Source organism: Cyprinus carpio, chromosome B2 (assembly GCF_018340385.1).
Source record: "Cyprinus carpio isolate SPL01 chromosome B2, ASM1834038v1, whole genome shotgun sequence".
Classification (NCBI taxonomy): Eukaryota; Metazoa; Chordata; class Actinopteri; order Cypriniformes; family Cyprinidae; genus Cyprinus; species Cyprinus carpio.
The window spans coordinates 27,999,326-28,024,091 of record NC_056598.1 but is presented as its reverse complement, the minus strand read 5'-3'; the positions used below and the strand labels follow the sequence as shown (position 1 = coordinate 28,024,091).

The window sequence follows — 24,766 nt, the reverse complement described above, 5'->3', positions numbered from 1 at the left end:
CTTCCTCAGGTACTAATGTGGTTGGATTTGTTACTTTCTTTCCAAACATCTTTTTATTCATAAACAGGCCGATGGAGAATGATGGTGGTCCCCGAGGGGTTATTTCACAGTATTAGGATTCAATAGAAGGCGCCAACATCTGTGTTTAAGTATCTGGCCTAAACGGATGGAAGCAAACTCTGTGCTACTGGAAGAATAAAGGCATAGTCTTCAGTGTAACACAAAAGACATTGCACAGACAAGATGTTAATGTAATGTCAATGGACTCTTCTAAATAACTCAATGCATGACGGCAGAGAAAATAAAGACTTTTTGGACTGCGCTATTTGTGGAATGGGTCTTGGAGGCTCAGAGCCATTTGGCTTGACTTTCTTTGAAGATGGTTTTGTGGAGGGTTAAACCCGTACTCCTCCCTCTCTCTGATGCCTGTCGCTCTTTCATTCTGCCCAGGAAAGGCTGTACGTCACTGTGGGTGCAGATATAAAATAGTCTTAGGCTGTATCTTGCCATCTGCACACTGCTTCTGTAGCACTGGACTGTAATTCATGTCAGTGATGCGAGCATTTTTAGCTCTTGTCTTGTAACGTGTTGGTGGCGACCTGTGGGTGTTTAAACTTGTGGATATCCAGGATTCACACTGCTGGTGAGAGAATAGTTTATTATTTTAGTGTTTTTTTGTTTACTTGTTTATAGGAATATTTGATGTTTTCTCAGTTTAACTTTTCTAAGGGCCATGGTGTTATGTTAAAGGGCCATATGTAATCATGGTAAAAATATGTTTTGGATGCGTTTATATCATGGTGTTATCATTTGTTCATTGACTCACGATACTATTATGTACCTATGTGTATGTGCAAATTCAGAACTTTAAATAATAAGTAAATAACTAAATTATATATTATTTATATATAATTAAGTATGATATATTTAAATGTATAGATGTAGATATTTTACACAAATTTTTATATTTATTTCCAGGTATTTTCTAACTGCTGCTTGGCTTCTTGCTGCCATAAGATGTGGACATGGATGTTTTCTTCACTGATTGTTTGTGTTTTGTTGCTGCACATCAGTGGATTCCAGCAAGAGGACACTCAAGCAGGTTTGTCATCTTAGTCTTAGTCTTGTACCTTATAATGTATTAGTCAAATGGTTTAAATCATTGAACATGTTAACAGTACAAAACTGCATTAAAGCGACACTCTTAAGGCATTCCTATAGCTCAAATAGTAGAGCATGGCACTAGCAATGCCAGGGACATGGGTTTAATTTTCAGGGAATGCATGAACTGGTAAAACCATAAAAGAGAATGCAAATCTCTTTGGAATTAATGCATCTGCCAAATGCATAAATGTAAATGAATACACTTGAGAAAATGACTTCTGTAATACTTATTCAGTCATTCTTGTGTAATTCGAGCATTTAGTTAAGATGCCCGACTTTACTCTACATTTGTTCAAGAATTGTAACCCAGCTTGGTCTCCACGTGGACCCTATGGGCAAATGTTTTCATGGGCTTGCAGGTTGCAGCACAACTCCCAATGACCTTGTGTTCATCATCGATGGGTCCTCGAGCTTGGGGATCCCCAATTTTGAAACTGCCAAGCGTTGGCTCATCAACATCACCAGTGGCTTTGACGTGAGCGCCAGGTACACTCAGGTAGCAGTTGTTCAGTACAGCGACACCCCTCGACTGGAGATTCCTCTGGGAAAGCATGAGAACAGCCAGGAACTCATCGAGGCAATCACATCCATCTCATACCTGGGGGGCAACACACGGACAGGCCGCGCCATCAAGTTCGCCACAGACCATGTCTTCGGGATGCCTAACCGCACATCCCAGTCTCCCAGAAACCGCATCGCCGTGGTTCTCACCGATGGGCGTTCTCAGGATGACGTTGAGGATGCTGCCATGGAGGCCAGGGCACAGAATATTGTTCTGTTTGCAGTCGGTGTAGGAAATGAGATCTCTAACTCTGAGTTGGTGTCTGTGGCCAACAAGCCAACTTCAACTTACGTGCTACATGTGGAGGATTATAACTCCATTGCAAGCATATGGGACCTGATGGAGCAGAAACTGTGTGAGGGTGAGTCGTGCAAGACTTTGGAGCTTATTTTTCTCTAGGACCAGTGACATTAGAGACATTACATGGATGTAAACTTTGGGGCCAAATGCATCTGTTTAATCCTGAAGATAAACTGTTGGTCATCATTTGCAATGACTATGCAAAGAATATTTAGTGACAAGATACTTACAGACCATTGGAAATTCAATCTTTGGACTGGTGTTTGTTTAATGCTATATGGTTAAGCACTGGCATCTATTTCCAGTTGTTTCATTGAGTGTATGCTAATTTGTTTTATTTTTTATTGCTCAAATTCAGACTTTTACAGATCAACTTTGTCTCAGATGATTCTCCTCCCTTAGGAGGAATAAAAATGAATACAAATGAGTCAAACAAAATGAATGTGGATAGCAGTTCCGATTTAGTCTGTATTTACATTCGATGAGTTCATATATGTTATCTTCATATCTAATGAGATCATGCACAGACTTTTGATTGCAGACTTTGGTGTCTTGGCAAATAAGAGCACAGTTTTGAGATTTTGTTGAGATCTGTTTTGAAAACTAAGAATCTGGAAATGTAAGTGTTCATTTGCTTTCTGTTTTATCTCATTGCTGTCTATTAGAAACAACTGAGATTTTAAAGAGATCTCAATAAAATCAGACCTAAAAAAATGACATTTATCATGGTCGTTCTAACGCCTATAGATCTAAAAACACTTTGATTCAAAGCTTTACGCGACATTTGAAGTGCAACTGAAATGTTTGTGAACTGAGCAGTTACCTTCTCTTATTCACAGAATCAGTGTGTCCGACACGGATCCCTGGGACGGTAAACAATCAGAAGGGCTTTGATTTAATGAGCCTGATGAAGATTGAGCAGGTGGCTCAGAAGGTTCAGGGCTCTTTGATATCAGAGAGAGCATCCCAGCTCAGCCCACGTATGGACATCACCCACAACACCAGGTAATTTCTGCTTTACCACATCTATAGTTCATGACATGCGCTGCATTGTTTGTGTTCTTGCACACGTGTGTTAAAATTGTGTTAGAATTATGTAAATTGTTGTAGTTGGAAAATTCAGGCTAGTTTGACCTTCACTTGGTGTTCCTCACAGAGAGATCTTTCCAGAAGGCCTTCCACCAGCTTTTGTGTTTGTGGCCACTCTGCGCTTGAAGAACCCAGCTCACTGGATGAAGTTTGACCTGTTTAGAGTGTTATCTCAAGACGGGGTTAAGCAGATCGCTGTGACTGTGAACGGAGCAGACAAATCGGTCACTTTCACCTGCACCAGCACTCTGAAGAAAGAGCAGACAGTCATATTTAATGACCGAGGCATCAAGGTCTCTGAAACTTTTATATCATTCTTAAATCTCATTAAAAAAAAACATTGGCTGTTGGTGCCGATAGCCTTGTGAGCAGCATGCCGACATGTAGCGCCGTTGCACTTTGGGTGTCCCGAGTTTGAGTCCCGGCTTGCAGACCTTTTCTGATCCCATCCCTCCATTCTCTCCCACATCATATTTCATATCAAAATAAAGGCATAAAACGCCAAAAGTAAATCTTTAAAAAAACATTGGCTGCATCCCAATTCACATGATATCTGTGCTAAACAGTATGCAATATTAGAATGATTGCATCCCATATCCCATAGTGTGTTGGTATTATTAAAATGTCTATACAATAAGAATATCAATGTGTATGTGTTCATGTCTTTTGCTAATATGATTGATGTCCCTGTAGAGGCTCTTTGACACGGATTGGCATCAGCTGAAGTTCCTGGTGAAGCCCAAACGTATCACTTGTTTCGTAGACGGTGCATACGTGGAGGAGCAGCTCCTAGGTGCAGTTGTTCCCATCTACATTAATGGAAAGACACAAGTAGCCAAGAAAATTAATATTGAGACTACAGTCCCTGTGAGTGATTCCAGTTTTTTATTGCTATTTTCGACTCCTGCTTGATCACAAGTTTATATGTGACAAACTAAGTGAGACTTTGAAGACTGATCGTTTGCAACCAAAAATCCAGATCATAAAATTTCTGTTGTGTTTTGTGTCTCTTTATCAGATAATGCTGCAGAAGTTGCGGATCTACTGTGATCCTCAGCAAAGTGAGCGAGAGACAGCATGTGAAATTTACTCTGTGGTAAGACTGGTTTGCTGTTGATCTTGCTAGCCAAGTTTTTCACCATCAAAAGCTAGTTTGTGTCGACCAGCATGGTGTTTCTATTTTTTTTTTTTTGTGGTTCTAGGACCAACAAGAATGTTGATACAGGAACATATCCGTCTTGTTTAAATCATTGTTATCTGCTTCCAGTGATTTCCTTCCCTCTTTAATTAATCTTTATCTGTTTTTTTTTTTTTTTTTTTTTTACAGTAATAAAAAAGTAAAATACAAAAACAACAATAATACTCACACTTTTAATATGTAATTTGATTGGTGATTGGTTTAGTTTATTTTTTATGTGCAATGTGTTATATATTCCTAGTGTCCTTCGGATCGCTCTCCTGGTGTAGAAGGCTGTGATTGTCCTAGTGGTAAACCTGGCCTACCCGGTCTACCTGGGCCTATGGTGAGACATTTTTTTAAAGCTATGCATTCTAATGGATTGCAGGCAAACTTGTTGGGGTCTTTTGCTTGTTTGGGACATCTGAGTAAAACACATATTTAACTGATTGATTGAATGTAGGGCTTCAGAGGGGAGAAAGGCAGAGAAGGACCCCCTGGCCCTGATGGCAAACCTGTACGTACAGTAGAATCATTAGTGTGGCGTTCATCATAAGGTTTGGACTTGTATATTCACCATGATCTGTTTGTCCACCAGGGGAAACCAGGAGAAAAGGGAGCATCTGGAGAGCCTGGTCGAGATGGACAGAAAGTGAGTGAAACATCAAAAACATTTTCTAACCTTAAAGCCTTGCATTATTATTTTATTCTTCAATTTACAGGGTGAAGGAGGCGAACCAGGACAAAAGGGGGAGCGAGGGCTGGAAGGACCCAAAGTATGTAGATTTTGAGATTTTCATTGTCATTGAAATTAGAAATATGTACTGGCTTGCATAATTCTTCCCCCAATCTTTTAATAGGGAGAAATGGGACCACCAGGGCCTTCAGGACCAACAGTGAGTCTCAAACTTTAATCTCTATCAATTAATCTTCACTTTTCTGTTGTTATGTTTAAAGTGTTTATGTGCAAAAAGTTTCTCTTTAGTATGCAAAAACTACAATGACTGAAATCATTCCCTTAAAATCTCTTCTAGGGCACTGGCTTTTCCAAACTGGATTTAGATGACTTGAGAATTCAAGGAAGCAAGGTAAAAAAAAATACATCCTATTAAATCTATTGAAAATTACAGGAAATGACTACCAAACATTTGTTTTCTTATGCAAACTATCGTGACCTTACAGGGAATCCCAGGAGTACCAGGGGAAATGGGACCACCCGGAAAACCGGGAATGAATGTAAGAAATCTACTTTTAGCATCTACTTACGAATGTTCAATACTGTTCATTGATAGTCATTATCATCATTATTCTCTTTACTCTGCAGGGAGATCCTGGGAAACCTGGTCTACCTGGACCTGCTGGTCCCAAGGTAAGACAGATTTCAGACTGACATATCCAAAACTCTGACAATTCAACTACCACTACTCCTGTAATCATAATTAATCACAACCGGGGATGCTGTGATGATGGAGGCATATGAAAAGCAGCTTTTAAAAGGCAGCAGCCTCCAACACCGTTTCTTCTGCTTTCCAGTACAAATATCTAAACATTTATAGATCCATATACATTTGCATGAGTTAAGAAGCTATTAAGACTTGTTTTCTGATAGGTTTGTCAAAGTTAGGTGAGTTTATGCTTAAATGAGAACAAAAATACCTGCCAATGGTGTAGAAAAATTAACGTGCTTTTCTTTTGGATTAAGATATTTCTTGTCTTGTTTCAAGTATAAGCCCACTTTATTGTGATAAGTTCATCATAAATTTATTTTACATCTCTATGCTTTTAAGGTGAATGTCTCTTGATTTGAGAATGCTTAGATGTTTTGTAAATCACTGGCTTTGGTTCCATAGGAAGGAAATGCTACTATACATCAGAACCTTGCCAGTTTGTTTTGAGAATGAATTCCCTTCCTGTGTCAATACGACGGAAAATAATGCACTTTTTTTTGTGGTGTATATTTTTAGGGAAACCCCACCCATTAATATTTGGTCCTGTACCACATGAATCTAAGTGATTTTGATGACTTCTGTCTTGTTTTTGAAGTTCATGAGAATCCGTGGAGTTGTTTTCCTGTTCTAGCACACAACATAGGCAGGCAACCCTAGACAGTTTCAACTTCACACCCAGAATTTTGAAGTATTTAAAGCAGCACAGGGTGTAAACCATCAGAAGTGTTAGGGATATGATCAGACATCCTCTCACATGAGAAAGACCTGGATTATTTTAAGCACAAGGGCATATTTGTGGCCTTGTTGTCGATCATTTTTATCCGTCTCTCAAACATTTTTCTTAGCTTTTTGCCAGCAGCAGACTGTCGTCTTGCCCAATGGTCTATGTATAGCGACTTAAACACCCAGATTATGATGGGCCAATGACACAGTACACATTGTGAGCTGCTCTCTGCTCTAGATGAATATAAGGTCACATGCCAGCCAAATTACTATGTGCTGGTTACATATTACATCAGCTAAGATTTAGCGTTAGTGTAGTTGAATACTGTGGTATAATGCTAAATAACAGATGAATGTTGCTTTATGAAGTTTGTGTATCGTAGCAAAGCTCATTTTCACCAGGATGTTGACACTTCGTAAAAATAAACCCGCACTTAGCAATAATATTCGGGAATGCTTCTATGAATATTAAAAACACATTTGATGAATATTGTACTCTTTTAGTGTTGTAGGTCCAGATGAGATCTTTAGTGCTCAGATGTTGCACTTTTATAGCTCATGAGACTTCCTAAACACACTTTTTTCAGGAATTTTCACTTACCTTCAACTTTGTCTCAGATATTTCTCTTTGAGTGTCTTAATAGATATGACAAAAGAAACAAATTAACTGTTGATAAGTGGTGGTGGTAATTTGGTAATTTAGATAATTTGGTCTTAGAATAATTTGTTGCATTCATATAGAGATCTATAACGTCTGATTGCAGTTTGAGACATTTTTGGAAAATGTATATGACATTTATTATTATGATTTTTTCTTCCCATAGTGTGGTTTGAGCAAATGAGTGGAGTTTTTTAGACATAAATTGGAAGTCTGTCACTCAGATCTATTTTCAGGCTCCTGCATCTGTCTCAGCATCTGCGTGCCGCCCATTCTCTGAAAATTAGTGCCACCCTGCCATTTACTGCCCCATTAAATCAAGCCTGTTTATCAGTACAGGGCTTTGATTTGACTCTTGGCGACACTCGATGTTTATTCAGGTTTGGATGTGGCTTGGTTTGAAAGATGTGACATTTAGATTTTGTTCCACAAACCTATAAAATAACCTTTAAAGCATTGGAAACACGTTTGGTTATGTTCACTGAAATGATCTAACTTATAAAAATGATTTATAGAATGTGTTTGGTCTTTAACATCATGTTTCAGTGCTCACTCTTGCTCAAATTAATGATACTTTGGTCTTTTTGATAGATTATTGTTAAATTGAAATGATGCAAATCTCTTTAAGCACTAGAACTGTGCAGTCTGTAGCGTTTAACCCCCCCCCCCCCCCCCCCCCCCCCCCCCCCCAAAAAAAACAAAACAAAAAAAAAAACAACAGTTTTCATGTTTAAACCATGTGTTTCTTCTAGGTTTTACTTCACATGCTTGATGCATCACACAACTGTTGTAGCTACTTGTTTAAAGCACGCATTGGTTTTAGATTCATGTTTGAGAATTTGTGTAAGCTTTGTGAACTCGTTGTTGCTCTATTGTGTATTTTAGAACTTTGATAAGAAACTGTCTTCCAGTTGTACGCTTATACATTCATAAGGGGCCATGGCTACTTGGCTAGCATATGCATGAGACTTGAAAATTGCGAAAATTGAACTGGACAGGAATGGTATTATCATGTTTGCTAGTTTTAGTTATTAAGTCCCGGCCTTCCCACTTTGGATCTGGGACAGAATTGCTCGCTTTAGCGGTAACACCAGGTTTCCCCAGACCACTAAGAGATGATTAGTTAACCAAAACTCGGTTTCATGTGGTGTGCCAGTAGAGAGCTCGTTCGTAAGGGTGGGTTTCCCACAGCACAAGTGGTGCCGCCAACCCTGGAAACAGCCTTTAATCATGACATGCAGACATACATCCATATGGACTTTTAAAAGAAACTGAAACACACAGACCCCAGAACCCAAGAACAACTCGTGACTACGTTGATTATGAGTTTATTTGAACCGAAATAGGTCATTACTTACATTTCACCTGCATCGAACGTTCAATGCACGCACAAAAACTGCCACCAAAAGGTTAAAAGAGATAAAAGTCATGTGGAATCTCATAAATACCTTTTAATTGGCCTTCTCCTGGATATAATTGCAGAGCAACGGTATAAGGTACAATTATTGTTTGTCATGTTTCGAAAGCATGCTTTGTGTGAGGTCTTTTCAAATGTCAGAGCTTCAGGGTAAAGTCTATATTATGTGCATGTATGTAAGTGAGTGAACAAGAGAAATACAGTAAGAGAACGCCTGGGAAATAAAACTGTTATCTGACCAAACATTTTATAATATACAGAATAGACCATGCATTTTACATTGAAACTAGGCACATTGTATTAGGACTGAATTCACAATTAAACCAAGTCTTAAGTCGCTGGGGTATATTTTTAGCAATAGCCAAAAAAAAAATAATAATAATAATAATAATTGTATGGTTTAAAATTATCAAATTGTCTTTTATGCCAAAAATCATTAGGATATTAAGTAAAGATCATGTTCCAAGAAGATATTTTGTAAATTTCCTAACGTAAATATATCAAAACCTAACTTTTGATTAATCATATGCATTGCTAAGAACTTCATTTGGACAACGTTAAAGGTGATTTTCTCAGTGTTTAGATTTTTTTGCACCCTCAGATTCCATATAATCAAATAGTTGTATCTTGGCCAAATATTGTCCAATCAAAACAAACCATACATCAAAGGAAAGCTTATTTATTCAGCTTTCAGATGATGTTTAAATCCCAATTTCTAGAAATTGATATTCTGTCCATTTTCACATATATGCTACTTTATATAATCAACTCAAACAAATGACCTCAATTAACAGTAGGTTCTTTTCAGAAAGAAATAATACCTCTCAGAAATAAAACACATTGTCATTAATTTTCAGATCAGTGAAGCCTACGATCAATCAGTTCCAAAAGAAATACAAAACCTGTGCTAACTGAAGTAAAACAAAGTGACAAAAAAAGATTGATTTCAATAATTGGAAAAACTATAGCATAACAAGTAATTTGTTAGCAATTTCGGGTCGGCCATTTTTTGTGACTAGTCACTAATTTTTAGTCCAATACAATAACATTAACTAGTGTTTTCATGGAAAAAAAAAAAACCTCTCCAGGTCTAAATGACTGGAAACCAACATGAGGGTTAAAGTATTTTATTATTTGCATGGCTAATTTAAATTACAGTTCACAAAATTCACAGTATGCATACTACTTGTGCACATAAATAATATTAGCCTGCTACCCTACAAAGCCAAAACTACTACTGGAAATGGCAAAAAAAAAAAAAAAAAAAAAAAAAAAAAAACTTTCCCACCCTTTATTTAAATATTAGTATTCACACACTTTTTCTGATAACTTTGTAAATCATAGCGTAAGACAGGTGATTTTAGACTAAATGTGTAGTTACACTGTTTGCCTTTGTATGGCAGTGTGGTACAGCTGTGTGTTTTTCTGAACATATCCTATGCCCCATTCAAAATGTGGGATGTTACATATTTTCTGTCAGGTGTGTTTCACCATACACAAATTACATGCACATGTAACCAGGAACATGCTATTTTTGAATTCACATGATGGCCAGCCACAGCCCAGCATCTCGTGAAAGGAGGACATCTCTCACCAGCATTCCCACATGTGTATGGCTTGTAATTTAGTACTTCAGAAAGTGCAAAAAAAGTCTTTAGATAAGCTCTCTTTACAGTTGGGTGTAACATGTTTAGAGTTTAATGACAGACTGTCTCAAATTTCATACTTTAAAATTAAGATGTGTGCATATTTAACTTCTCAGTGCTTAATTTCTCTTTTTGAAATTAGTATGTAAAAAAATGTAACCCAAATTGGAACTGCTGAACTCTAATTATATCTGCAATTAGTGGTATGTACCAGTGATTATTTAAGGCAAAGTGATACTCCTTACCTACAGCTTAGCACATTTCCGATTTCTAAAAATATGTGATATGTGTGAACTATTCACAAGAAAAAAATGATTTAGAATATTTTTAAAAATCAGTAAATGGGTGATAGTTTTCTTTTTTGATTTATGTGCAATATATGTTGTTAACCATTGTTTTTTTTTTTTTTTTTTTTTTTTTTTTTTTATTTAGGGAGAGAAAGGAGATGTTGGTGCAGAAGCGTCAGATGGACAACCAGGAATCCCTGTGAGTTTATTTTTTCATCTTATTGTTTTTTGTGTTCCTTATTATTTTTTTTCCACCTCAGTTTTAGTTCTTTAAGTTTAGTTAAAAAAAAAACTTCAGTTGCTTTGAAAATATATTTAATTCAGTTTGATTGCTAAGGCATCAAAGACCACAATGTCATGAACCAGTAAAATTCTAGTTTAGTTTTTAGGAATATATCAGCTGCTTGTCTGTGAAGCTTTTTCAGTCGAACTCCATTCTGGAATCTTTGCTTTGAAGTCACTTCCATTTCATTTTCATTACTTATTTCAAACTCTAGTTCACAGGTTGGCTCGATTTAGACTTTCTGGTATGATTTTTCTGGTCTTAACCAGGTCTAAACTTTTTAAATAGCAATGTTGATTTATGACGAAGACATATTTAATCACACATTTTTGTGATGAGATTGACTGTGTGATAGTGAAAGGGCACTGTGTAGAGTTTATTGCGTGGTGTTTCTGGTGGAAGGGGCCCTGTCAAATGGTTTGCTGGGAGCCCCGCAGGTTTGTGGTGTGCTGCTAACTCTAGATTTGGAAATGATGAAACCACAGTGTTTACTAATCCGAGAATACATCACTTAGATGTAGAGTAGCAGATGATACACGTATATAGTCAACATCAGCTCTGTTTATGCTCTAGATGTTGTTTAAAGTCATTCTGCTTCATTACCAATCACGCACATGTAAACTGCAACTCTGACTATGAGGTAGGAAAAAACTTCTTTAATGCAACAGACAAGGTCTTATTTCAAAATGCCTCAGAAGCTGAGACAGACTCAGTTTGAGGCCTCTATAGGGTCCAAGTCGAAAAACTAACAGCTAAAAGTTTTTTTTATTATTTCTAATCGTAATGTTCTTACTCTTTTTTTTTTTTTTTTTTTAATTTGAAAGGCCAGGCCTGCTAACCCAAGTTGCTTTTAAGTGTTGCTTTTTTGGTGATATAATGAAAATCTCCTGAATTGATTAGATCAAATATATTCATGAAACTGCAACTTGAAACAACAGCGATGTGTCAGTTTGTTCTTTAAACTAAAAGATACAATGAATGTACTTGTTGTCTTTGACGTCAAAAAGTCTTTGTTCTCATCTTAACTTGCATCTTGCACATGAGATGTGCAGGAAGGGCATGACATTAACTGCTGATGATCTGCAAAGTTTCATGATTGTGGGTTGCAAGGTTGTCACTTCTGGAGAATGAGATCATGATTTCTGATTTCTGCAATCTTTTATTAGCAGCTGCTTTGCAAAGACGAGAATCACTTGTCACACAATTCCTCTGCATTTTGCTTATTCTTCCCGTCTGTGATTTGAATATAATCCCTTTTTTTATCTTGCTGATATATATCATGGCATGGGGAGTGTTGGTAGATGGTTTCAATCCAAAGCTAATTTAAAGTGACTTCAGATGGTTTATGCTTTCAACTAAAGTCAGTTTTCATTTTTACTTCAGCTAATGACTTGAAGTGATGTGGTTTAGGCCTCAGTGTAAATATTTAGATCTCCTTGGCTTATTTTGATATATATATATATATATATATATATATATATATATATATATATATATATATATATATATATATATATATATATATATTCAAATAGTAAGTGATCCCTTTTGGGGTAACATTTTGGCAAGCACACAATTCTTCCCATTTCCAATCCCAGATGCTGAGAGCAGCCCTATGGAAACTTTTAGGAAGACATCTGTCTAGTGTCATGTGATTAATATAACAGTTAATACACCCTTCCCTCTTATTAGGGTTGTGGTGAACCTCTGAATGTTCTCATTTCTCGTTCTTTCCTGCAGAACCGTTTTATTTGGCCGATTCGTACACGCAGAGCAGGTGTAGACAGCGGTATTTCTAGAAACCAATTCCTATGTCAATAATGCACTCACTAGAAGTCAGACGGTTTTCTGCATGTCTCCACTTCCTTCTGCCTGTCTCTCTATCTCTGCGATCTCTTTTATGTCTGTTGCCAAATGCACTCTATGGAAACTTTGCAGAGGAACGTTTGCTGTTTGATTGAACACTTTTACACTCATTCATTTCACAAGTAGTTTGGGCTGTGTTTCCTGTTTATGGCCAATCAAACTGGCTCATTTGAAAGAAAAATGTACAAGATTATGGGATCCCTGAAATCGGGTGCAGGAAACGGAACGTATCAGCTGTGGATGGTTGTAAGTGTGGTGATTTATGCCTCTCTTTTATCTTTCATCGTAAACTCTTATGTAAACTGCTCTAATGAAAGAATACGTGCTTGCCAGTACATTGGATGGGTTACAGTGTGGCTTGGCAATGATACAGAAAGGCAGCACTTGGTAAGTAAACAGGCAATAGTGGCAGTAAAAGGTTGCTGCCAGCATGTTAAGTCTGTGTTTTAGACTGGATCCTTTGTAGTTGTGTATTTCAATCACTGTACCAAGATAGAAAAAGACTCATGGGATGTAAAATTGTACTGCCTAAACCATAAACAACTTACTGTATGAATGGTTTTTGTGGCTTTCTTTAGGGTATGCGTGGGCTTCCTGGAGAGATAGGCCCTGCTGGACCTCAAGTAAGAACCCAGATGAATCATAAAATATACATTTTTTTAAATATAATAAAATATCATGTTTCTTAAGCAGCAAATCAGCATATTACAATGATTTCTGAAAGAGCATGTGACACTGAAGAAGTAATGATACTGAAAATTCAGCTTTGCATCACAGAAATAAATTATACTTTAAAACGTATTGAAACAAAAATGGTTATATTCATTTGTAATAATATTTCATAATATTACAGTTTTTACAGTATTTTCGATCAAATAAATGCAGCGTTGGTGAGAAAAAGAGACATTTTAAAAAGTCTTACCCACTCCAAACTTTGACAGGGTGAGCGTGGGATGCCAGGACCGGCAGGTTTTACTGGACCAACAGGACAGCAGGTACAATATCTTATAATTTTACATGTACTAACTATTTAGGTTGTTTATTAAGGTCTCTAATTTTGGGCAAGATGTCAAGTATGATTTGTTCATAAACTAAATTAGGTGGCTTTTACAAACCCGATTCCAAAAAAGTTGGGACACTGTACAAATTGTGAATAAAAACAGAATGCAATGATGTGGAAGTTTCAAATTTCAATATTTTATTCAGAATACAACATAGATGACATATCAAATGTTTAAACTGAGAAAATTTATCATTTTAAGGGAAAATAAGTTTGATTTTAAATTTCATGGCATCAACACATCTCAAAAAAGTTGGGACAAGGCCATGTTTACCACTGTGTGGCATCCCCTCTTCTTTTTATAACAATCTGCAAACGTCTGGGAACTGAGGAGACAAGTTGCTCAAGTTTAGGAATATGGATGTTGTCCCATTCTTGTCTAATACAGGCTTCTAGTTGCTCAACTGTCTTAGGTCTTCTTTGTCGCATCTTCCTCTTTATGATGCGCCAAATGTTTTCTATGGGTGAAAAGATCTGGACTGCAGGCTGGCCCATTTCAGTACCCGGATCCTTCTTCTACGCAGCCATGATGTTGTAATCGATGCAGTATGTGGTCTGGCATTGTTATGTTGGAAAATGCCAGATCTTCCCTGAAAGAGACGACGTCTGGATGGGAGCATATGTTGTTCTAGAACTTGGATATACCTTTCAGCATTGATGGTGCCTTTCCAGATGTGTAAGCTGCCCATGCCACACGCACTCATGCAACCCCATACCATCAGAGAAGCAGGCTTCTGAACTGAGCACTGATAACAACTTGGGTTGTCCTTGTCCTCTTTAGTCTGGATGACATGGCGTCCCAGTTTTCCAAAAAGAACTTCAAATTTTGATTCGTTTGACCACAGACACAGTTTTCCACTTTCCCACAGTCCATTTTAAATGAGCCTTGGCCCAGAGAAAACGCCTGCGCTTCTGGATCATGTTTAGATATGTCTTCTTTTTTGACCTATAGAGTTTTAGCCGGCAACGGCGAATGGCATGGTGGATTGTGTTCACCGACAATGTTTTCTGGAAGTAATCCTGAGCCCATGTTGTGATTTCCATAACAGTAGCATTCCTGTATGTGATGCAGTGTTGTTTAAGGGCCCGAAGATCACGGGCATCCAGTATGGTTTTCTGGCCTTGACCCTTACGCACAGAGATTGTTCCAGATTCTCTGAATCTTTGGATGATATTATGTACTGTAGATGATGATTACTTCAAACTCTTTTTAATTTTTCTCTGAGAAACTCTTTTCTGATATTGCTCCACTATTTTTCGCCGCAGCATTGGGGGAATTTGGTGATCCTCTGCCCATCTTGACTTCTGAGAGACACTGCCACTCTGAGAGGCTCTTTTTATACCCAATCATGTTGCCAATTGACCTAATAAGTTGCAAATTGGTCCTCCAGCTGTTCCTTATATGTACATTTAACTTTTTAAAGCCTCTTATTGCTACCTGTCCCAACTTTTTTGGAATGTGTAGCTCTAATGAAGTCCAAAATGAGCCAATATTTAGCATGACATTTCAAAATGTCTCACTTTCAACATTTGATATGTTATCTATATTCTATTGTGAATAAAATATAAGTTTATGAGATTTGTAAATTATTCCATTCCTTTTTTATTCACAATTTGTACAGTGTCCCAACTTTTTTGGAATCGGGTTTGTAAATTATTTTAATAAATTAGACTTAAGATGATGTGAAAGATGCTTAAATAATCTAAAATATTAAAAGAAAGATTCCAACCATACCTGTGAACCAGAATATCATAGAGATTTTGTGGTGTCACACTCTTTGTAACCACCCAGCAACTGCCTTGAACAGTTTAGCAACTATATAACAACCCACTCATAAATCTTCACCAACAACATAGCAAAACTGTGCCAACCACCCAGAACACCTTAGCTCTGTGGTGGTGAGTTTGGCACGAGTTGGCACCACTCATGTTTTCTTCAGAAAATGGGAAAATTTGGTTTCCAACAGCAGTGGTGAATTATTTATTTTTTAAAGGTGAAGTGTGGCCCAAGCCTACGTCATTGGTTGATGTTACCAGGTTCATGTGAAACCAGAACAGTTTGATTTGTACCAAAGTGTTTAAACTTTCTGAGATATGGCAAATAAATATATTAGACTTGAATTATTGATGCCTGTCTTACTGAAGCGTTGTCTTTAATCCTAGGGACCCCCAGGCCCAGTTGGCCCACCTGGCATAGAAGGTCCTCCAGGTCCAAAAGTAAGTCTTCCCAGCTAGGTGTAGTTTATTGTATATTAAGCATTCATTTGTATTTTTTGTATAACTTCTGAAGTGATAAATACATGAAATGTAAAGAAATATATTATAGATTTTTTTTTTCCAAAGAAATGAATCCTTTATTTAGCAAGGATGCATTGAATTGATCAAAATTGAGAACGATTTATATTTTTTTTTATATCACGTCTTCATATAATTTTATTGACATGGAGTGAAACCCTTATTTGTTGACAGGGGAATTTTGGCTCTCGCGGACAGGATGGGCTCCCTGGACCACCTGGTGCTAAAGTGAGTGAGCTAAGGGAGGGGGATTTCCACATATAAAGGTCTGAAAATACGATATTATCTCTTTCGGTGACATACCTGCCGCTTCTCCAGCCAGCTTCAGGAAATAACTTTTAAATACCAGATGCTATATTAAGCCTCTATCAAGTCATAATGTTGAGAAACCTTTAATTCACTTTACATAAGTTATCATGGTTGGGAGCCAATAGTTAACAAGTCAAATGCTGAAGACAAAATAGGTATGAGAGAAAGATTTTTAATAATGTAGGCCTACAAAAGCCGAAGCTGAGAGACTTTTTGAGAGTGTGAAAAGGTTGCAATTTTTATTTCATTGCATTTATTTCACCACCTTCCACATTAAACAGAGAAGTTATGTTTTAAAGTGTCAGTTCACCCAGAAATGAATAGTATGTATTGTGCACTTCCATGTCTTTTGATGCCATACATTAGGTATATTACAAAACTATGCTATGTCTATAATCTAATTAAATGATTTCTGTCATTAAGTATAGTGATGTTCCACAAGAAAACAGTCTATACTGAGATTTATAAGAGTGTGTGCATGCATGTATCCACAGGGTTCAGATGGAGATCACGGCATTCAAGGTCCCCCTGGCATTAGAGGTCTGCCAGGGTTTAAAGGTCATAAGGTACATCCATCTTTAACCTAAACATAACCTGAATTAGCATCTGTCTTGCTTTAGAGGGTTTAATGAAGATGTGCATATACAATGGATCCAATTATACAATACGTTGCATTAGAAATAGTCAATAATCGAAAAAGAAAAAAATGTAGGACGGGGACTTGGTTCTGTGCATCAGTTGTGTGAATTTGAGATGTGGATGTTGCATTTGCAGTTTAAGCAGAATAAATTATTGGAGTGCTGCATACTGTATGTCACAGGAAGTCTGTGGTTTTCACTGGAACATTCAGTTATGATTATTACCAACTGTAATGTGCATTTATTAAATAGATAGGGTTAATTTTTGTTTCCTGCAGACTTTAACATGGCATTGACATCACAAATTCACTATGATTCACAGAATTCGGTCTGTCTTTCTTCTCTTTCTACCCTTACTATTTGAATACTACACTTGATTTAATGAACAATATCACATTAATCATTCCATAAATTTACATATTTCCTTCCAAATTCTCACTAGCATTTTTTCACAGCCTATTTTCATGGTGGTGCTTTAAAACTTTAGGATTGCTTTGAATCTTTTGCAGTGGGAATGTTTTTTAAGTAGGGAAACACAATAGGCTGAATACTTTATTTTTCAACCAAAAGATGATGAAAAGTGTGGAATTTTAAATGCAAATTCAGTGAATGACTATTTTTGGTTAATGCGACCTTTATGTACTGTACACTTGTGCTCTTTAATGTATTATTAAAAATGTTCTCAGTTTCATCACTATTAAATGCCAATTCTCCTACGCTTGTTTTTGCAGGGTGACTCAGGATCATCTGGACCAAAGGGAAGTCAGGTACCATGACTGCTTAGTGATGAACAACAGCTCTGACATTTAATTTCTCATGTCTCTTCAATTCAATTCAAGTTTTCAATTCAAGTTTATTTGTATAGCACTTTTCACAATACAAATTGTTGCAAAGCAGCTTTACAGAAAATTAAGTTTAAATATATTTAGTAGTAGCTTATCAGTGGTGACTGTCACTTAATGTACATATGGCAGAAATGTACGGAAAAATACATTAAAGACGGAATCAAACAGTCAATCCCGTGGCAGAAACAGAGAAACAAATAGAGACATAATTAGCGTAGCTGCTGTTCCAACCAAGCAAGATTGATTTGTTTAACCCAAGCTAAAGAATAATTATGTGCATTTGATCAGATATAACTGCAGTACAAGATTATGAGATGCATTATTTGAATGCTTGGCCAAAGAGATGTGTCTTTAATCTAGGTTTAAACAGAGAGTGTGTCTGATCACCGAACATTATCAGGAAGGCTATTCCAGAGTTTGGGAGCCAAATGCGAAAAGCTCTACCTCCTTTAGTGGACTTTGCTATCCTAGGTAGTATCAAGAGTCCAGAGTTTTGTGACCTTAGGGAGCATGATAGATTGTAGCATGGAAGAAGACTAGTTAGGTACGCAGGAGCTAAGCCATTAAGGGCCTTATAGATCAGTAATAATATTTTGTAACTGAACTTAATAGGTAGCTAGTGCAGAGACTGTAAAAATTGGGTAATATGATCATACTTTCTTGACCTGGTAAGGACTCTAGACGCTGCATTTTGGACTACCTGTAGCTTGTTTCATTGAAGATGCAGGACAACCACCTAGCAGTGCATTACAATAGTCCAGTCTAGAGGTCATGAATGCATGAGCTTTTCTGGCTCAGAAACCGGTAACATGTTTCGTAGCTTGGCAGTGTTTCTAAGATGGAAGAATGGTGTTTTTGTAACATGGGAAATATGATTTTTAAAAGACAAGTTGCTGTCTAATATAACACCCAGATTTTTGACTGTAGAGGAAGTAACAGTACATCCGTCTAGTTGCAACTTGTAATCTACGAGATTCTGTGTAATATTTTCTGGTCCAATAAGTAATATCTCTGTTCATATCCAAATTTAATAGGAGAAAATTATTGGTCATCCAATCTTATACATTTTTAACACACTCTGTTATCTTAGATAATTTAGAAGTTTCATCTGGTCTTGTTGAGATATATATTTGCGTATCATCAGCATAGCAGTGGAAACTAATCCCATATTTTCTAATAATATTACCAAGGGGCAACATTTTTATTGAAAATAGCAGAGGACCTAGGACAGATCCTTGTGGCACTCCGTACTTTACTGGTGATAATAGAGATTGCTCCCCATTTAAATAAACAAAGTGGTAGCGATCAGACAGGTAGGATCTAAACCATCTTAAAGCCTGCCCTTGAATACCCATATAGTTTTGTAATCGGTCTATGAGTATGTCATAATCTATAGTGTCGAACGCAGCACTAAGACTGTGAACATAGTATGTGAGAGAAAGAGAAAAGAGGAAGTTAAAAAAAAAGGTGTTATACTGCTAGCAAAACACATTTTTTTCTAACAGGCATTCCGGCCTACGAAAGACACGCACACTAATGTTTTTATTCAGCAGTCAGGTCAAAATGTTGTAAACAAAGTACCACACAACATACCAGCTGGTCCAGGCTGCTTTTACTAGTTAATGCTGGTCTAGATCATGGATAAGCACAATCATGCAAAAAAAAAAAAAAAAAAAGAAACTGGCTGAGTGTGTTATTGCATCTCTCTTTCCAGGGTGAGAAAGGAAACCAGGGAGAACCTGGAGTTTCTGGAAAACATGTATGTAACAGTCTTTATGCTTCATTAGTGGTGTTTCTAATGCAAGTGTACTTCTAGTTATGGATTTTAATAAACCCGTAAAACCTACGCATTGAACTCTGAAACCCAACTTGGCCCACAGTGCTTGAGCAATGGAAAGGAAAACATCCCACAGACTTTACTTTGAAGAGGGAACCCAAATCATGTCTAGAAACTTGAAAATCATACAGAATATCATACGACTTTCTTTTTTGAAAGAAATAAATGCTTCTGTTCAACAAGGAAGCTTTAAATTGATCGAAAGCAACAGTAAAAACATTGGTAATGTTACAAAAGATTTATATTTCAGATAAATGCTGTTCTTTTAAACTTTCTGTTCATCAAAGAATCCTGAAAAAAACATCAATGTTTCTTGAGCAGCAAATCAAGACTTTTTTCAAAAACATGTAAAAAAAAGTGCATATGAATGTCTAAATGTGATGTGTGTGAATGAAATTTCTCATAAAATGTCAGGATGTTCAAATTGCACTTCAAATTGTACTTCTTTCCTTCTCAACAGGGTCAACCAGGGCTGAACGGGAACAAAGGAGAGGTACAAAACTACTCTTAAAACATAACTACTGTTACTATCAGTGTCTCATAACCATTTCCTGATGAGTCAGAATCTAGAGATCCTTTGGTTCCTTAGCAAGGGAGTAAAACAAGCTTCAATGTTTTGAGCCAGACATATGCTGTCTCTTAGCATTCTAAGATCTTGTTTGCACCCCACATACTCCATAAAATAATAAAGGAGACAGTAAATGAGTAATAAATAAAAGAAAAAAACAATAAAAAAATAAAATAATATATTTTATAATATATTTTACATATTAAAAATAAATACAATAAAATAATAATAACAACAGAAGACAGTACCCATAGTATAATAACTACAATTATATACAATGAAGACTGTCAAATAAACCAAATGAATACAATGAATTAATTATTTCATATGGTATGTACCGTATATACTGTACATATTTTGCAGCTAGTTTGACTACCATGTTGTCCTTTCTGAGTATATAGTGTAGTTTCTCTGAGTCATTTAGAGTAAAGAATTAACAATTCAATGGTTAAAATTTTATACTAAAAAATATTTGCCTTCTAGTGGTGTACTTGTATTTAGTCCTCTATTTGATTCAGGTCGCAGTGTTTGCATAATTGCTGTTCTCTTATATCCAGGATATTTTATATCTTCCTTTCTCTATTTCAAAGTCATTGTCACTGAGTTGTTTGATTGCTAGGTAATTTGGAGGTTCTGTTTAGGGCTGAATAATTTAATACTGGTCCTCAAATTTTATTCACTTTCAGCCAGGTGTAGCAGGGGAGCCTGGGAGCAGAGGGGCTGATGGGAAAAAGGGAGATGTGGGTCCATCAGGGCCACCTGGATCTCAAGGCCTTGCGGGTCTAGATGGTTTACCAGGGCAGCCAGGACTTCCAGGATACCCAGGGAAACCAGTGAGTGTGATGCTATGAGCATTTGGGGGAAGTCATGGCCTAGTGGTTAGAGAGTTTGACTCCTAACCCTACGGTTGTGGGTTCGAGTCTCGGGCCGGCAATACCACGACTGAGGTGTCCTTGAGCAAGGCACGGAACCCCCAACTGCTCCCCGGGCACCGCAGCATAAAAGTGGCTGCCCACTGCTCCGGGTGTGCGTTCACTGCTCTGTGTGTGTTCACTGCTGTGTGTGTGCACTTTGGATGGGTTAAATGCAGAGCACAAATTCTGAGTATAAGTCACTATACTTGGCTGTATGTCACTTCACTTACTCACTTATAGGGCATGTATGATGGCAATGATGGTCTTGCTCAAATACATACACACACTGTGTTACAGGGCAAAGCACCTTCAGAAGAGCAGCTGATGAAGATCTGTGCTTCTGTGCTACAGAGTAAGTTCCTCTTGAGTTAGTCGTATTTCGGAGGCAAATGATTTGAGTGATGTTGAGATGAATGAGAAAACGAAGATAAAATATGCTAATGCAAGCATCACTTTTAATGTTTGCCCAGTTAGAATTTGATAAAACCCCTAACTGTCAGTATTAAATTTATCCTTCATACTCATCCTTCTTATATTTACCTTGAAACTGTCACTCTAGCAACCAAAAACATGCTTAAAACACTCAGATCACCTTAGCAACACACCCACAACACCCTAAAATCATGTCTGTGACTTTTGCATGGAGAATCACTTGTGTGTTCTTAAGAAAATATACAACTCTAGTATTTGAGATATGTTCCTATGTCTTCGAATGCATTTTACAGATGATTTTATTTAGCTGAAAAAGACAAAGATACTCGAGATGAATAGCATTTGACTCATGATGTGCGTATATATGTAGCTGAAAATATCTGGAGCAGTAGTACCTTTTAGGGCAACTTTCAGTTCTCTGTAAAAAAAAAAAAAAAAAGAGGAAAATATAAATATAGTTGTGAAATCCATTTGTTGAGCCAGCATACGGCTATTTTTTACCGCTATTGACGTTACTGTCACAAATGTTACACCAACTTCTCTACGCTCCTTAAAAGTCTATGAAATCCACACATGTAGTGAGGGATACTGGTTGATCACATGGTAATTACATGGTAATTCACTTCAGGATGATCGCAACATTAATAAGAAGCATTTGTACATTATATTGCTTTTTGATGAATAATTTATCTGAGAATGAGAGAGGTGAAACTAGCACAAATGTACAGCTTAGCATCATTATACAAAAATGTTTGACTGTATGAACAGGTGTGTAGTGTATTCATTCATATTAGAAAAGACAAACACATTGAGGACCTAATATAATATCAAAATATTTTATCGTCTTGTAATCTCTCTAAATCAGTGGTTCTGAACCACTAGGGGGCCTACAAAATAAGCTTGAAAATAAGCTAAAACATGGAGGAGTAATCTGACATCATGTTTCTTATTTAATTTGTGTCCTCAAAATCTGTTATTTTATATAAAACTTCACATAAATAAGGAAAAGTGTTGTTTCTAGACATGGAAATGTCAGGGAAATCAAGTTTACAATGAACATAAATCTTTCTAAAAAATCACTAAAATATTTTATTGTGTGGAAATTAGTATTTGTGACTAAATTAATTTTAAAAATGTCCATCATCAGGGTTATTACAGTTAACTAAAACTTAAACTTTTTATTTTGGCTAGATGCCAAAAACAACATTTTTCATTTTCATTTAGTTTATCTTGTTGTACTGAAATAACTCAAACTAAAACTGAAATAAAAAGTAAAAAAAACTATATGAACACACATACACACAAATAAATAAACAATTGACAAAAAATGACTAAAAATGCTAAATTAAAATGAAATCTAAAATGTATAAATAAAAACTAGTTCAAAATGTCATGTAAATTCATTGGCAAAAAAGTTTAAATAAGATTTAGTTATTCAAAACTATTTAAATTATTTACTGTACATTTTAAAATAAATTTTTAAATTGCATTATAAATTTCACTTTTCCGTTTTTGATTTTTCACATTTTTTATTTTAAAGTGGTAATATATATATATATATATATATATATATATATATATATATATATATATATATATATATATATATATATATACCACTCTTGGTTAGCATCAGATACCAGTCAAACAGTTTGAGAATAACTGCACTAAATGTTCCTTCAACAGGCCAGCTGCCACAGTTCCTGCAGGTGATGGGCCAAAGCAGCTGCCAACACTGTGAACCCAAACAAGGACCACCAGGCAATCCAGGTCCCACAGGCCCAACAGGCCCATCTGGACCCCCAGGATATCCCGGCAGGGCAGGGTCTCCAGGCTACCCGGGACCTCCAGGGAGGCGGGGACCTGAAGGAGTTAAAGGTGAGGAAGGATTATATCAGTCTGTTTTGAAGTTTATTTCATCTTTTGATTATAAGGTGAATGAAGGGAAAATGGTGCTTGAATGTTTCTCTTACAGGTGATATTGGCCCAGTGGGCATGAAAGGTGCTAAGGGAGAGGGTGAAATGGGGTTGCCAGGTCCACCTGGTCCAGCAGGTATGAAAACAAATATATTCCTGCATGATAATAATCCCCTTCGTTGTATTTTATTTTTTATTTTTTTTGTCTTTTGCAAGCACGTCCAGAAGTAATTTTCTCTTCCACAGGTTTGCAGGGCCCACGTGGAGGTGACGGTGAGGGATATCCTGGGCCTTCTGGTCCACCAGGGAAACCTGGCACTCCGGGCACCCCAGGCAAACATGGGCCCCCGGGACCCATGGGGGTTTGTGACCCGTCCTCATGTTATCAAGCCTATGGCTTTCAGGACGATCCTTTCAGGAAAGGACCTAACTTTTAGTATCGGGACAGAGGGATCGTACTGATTCTGTACAGCTTTTTCTCTCTCGAAAGGACCTTTCTGGTCCTCAGCCTTAACCTCAAGAACTCATAACCTCTAAAGAATGATGATCTTGACTTTAAATGTGTGATGCGTTTTCCTGTTTGAGAATCTTGTGTTGAATGTGTTAAATCATGAATCCATGTTTTTGATTGATTTTGATGCATGTCCTGGCTGCTCTATTCCAAAGTGGCTCCAGTAGAACTCATGCATTATATTCCAAGTTTTCTGAAGCCTTTGTGCTAGAAACGGGCTAAAAATTTAATTCATTACTTGGTGAAAATGCTCTCAAACATCATGCACGTTCACGTACTGTACATACATCTTTGATTCTCTTGTGTCCTGTGACCAATTTCATTTTCATTTTCAACTTTCATTTTTTGGGTGAATTGTTCCTATTGCTATACTGTATCCACTGCACTGCCCTAGGCAAGCTACCTCTGTACAGGATGTGAAGCAGTTTCTACGGGCTATACGCTGAACGCTTATGTTCAAATTTGAGAATAATTCTGCTCAAGGGCTATTTGTTAGTTTTCATAGGAACAATTTTACTACTTAAACATTTATTATTATTATTATTATTATTTAATTATACTTTTAATTGTTTGAGAATTTGTCTTGTAGGTTTTAGCAGTAATCGTAGTAGTGTAGTTTTGGCATGTCTATTTTTGACTGGATAGATTTGTGCAAAGATCAGCATTTAACATCTATTTATTATTTAATGTTTCCTGTTTATGTTCTTTTTTTATTAATGCACGTAGGATTTTAGACTTTTACTGAGTTGATCATTTCATTTGTGCAGCTGAAATTTGGAATTCTTAAAATTACAATAAATATTTTAGAATTTTAATCATT

The 24,766-nt window shown here is 36.7% G+C and overlaps 1 protein-coding gene across 1 annotated transcript; it reads left to right on the top strand.

Moving 5' to 3' along the window:
* Positions 1 to 1,495: 1,495 nt before the first annotated feature.
* On the top strand, positions 1,496 to 24,761 carry si:ch211-106n13.3 (vWFA and Collagen domain-containing protein). Its single transcript, XM_042718995.1, is given in 24 exon segments — positions 1,496 to 2,087; positions 2,866 to 3,031; positions 3,183 to 3,408; positions 3,809 to 3,982; positions 4,134 to 4,211; positions 4,519 to 4,638; positions 4,756 to 4,818; positions 4,901 to 4,944; positions 5,015 to 5,072; positions 5,157 to 5,188; positions 5,475 to 5,528; positions 5,617 to 5,661; positions 10,617 to 10,670; positions 13,199 to 13,243; positions 15,844 to 15,897; positions 16,150 to 16,203; positions 16,779 to 16,850; positions 17,654 to 17,684; positions 19,482 to 19,511; positions 20,065 to 20,097; positions 20,859 to 21,009; positions 23,205 to 23,396; positions 23,494 to 23,571; positions 23,682 to 24,761. Coding segments are annotated over 24 exon segments (2,637 nt in total). The 3' UTR covers positions 23,873 to 24,761.
* The last annotated feature ends 5 nt before the right edge of the window (positions 24,762 to 24,766 follow it).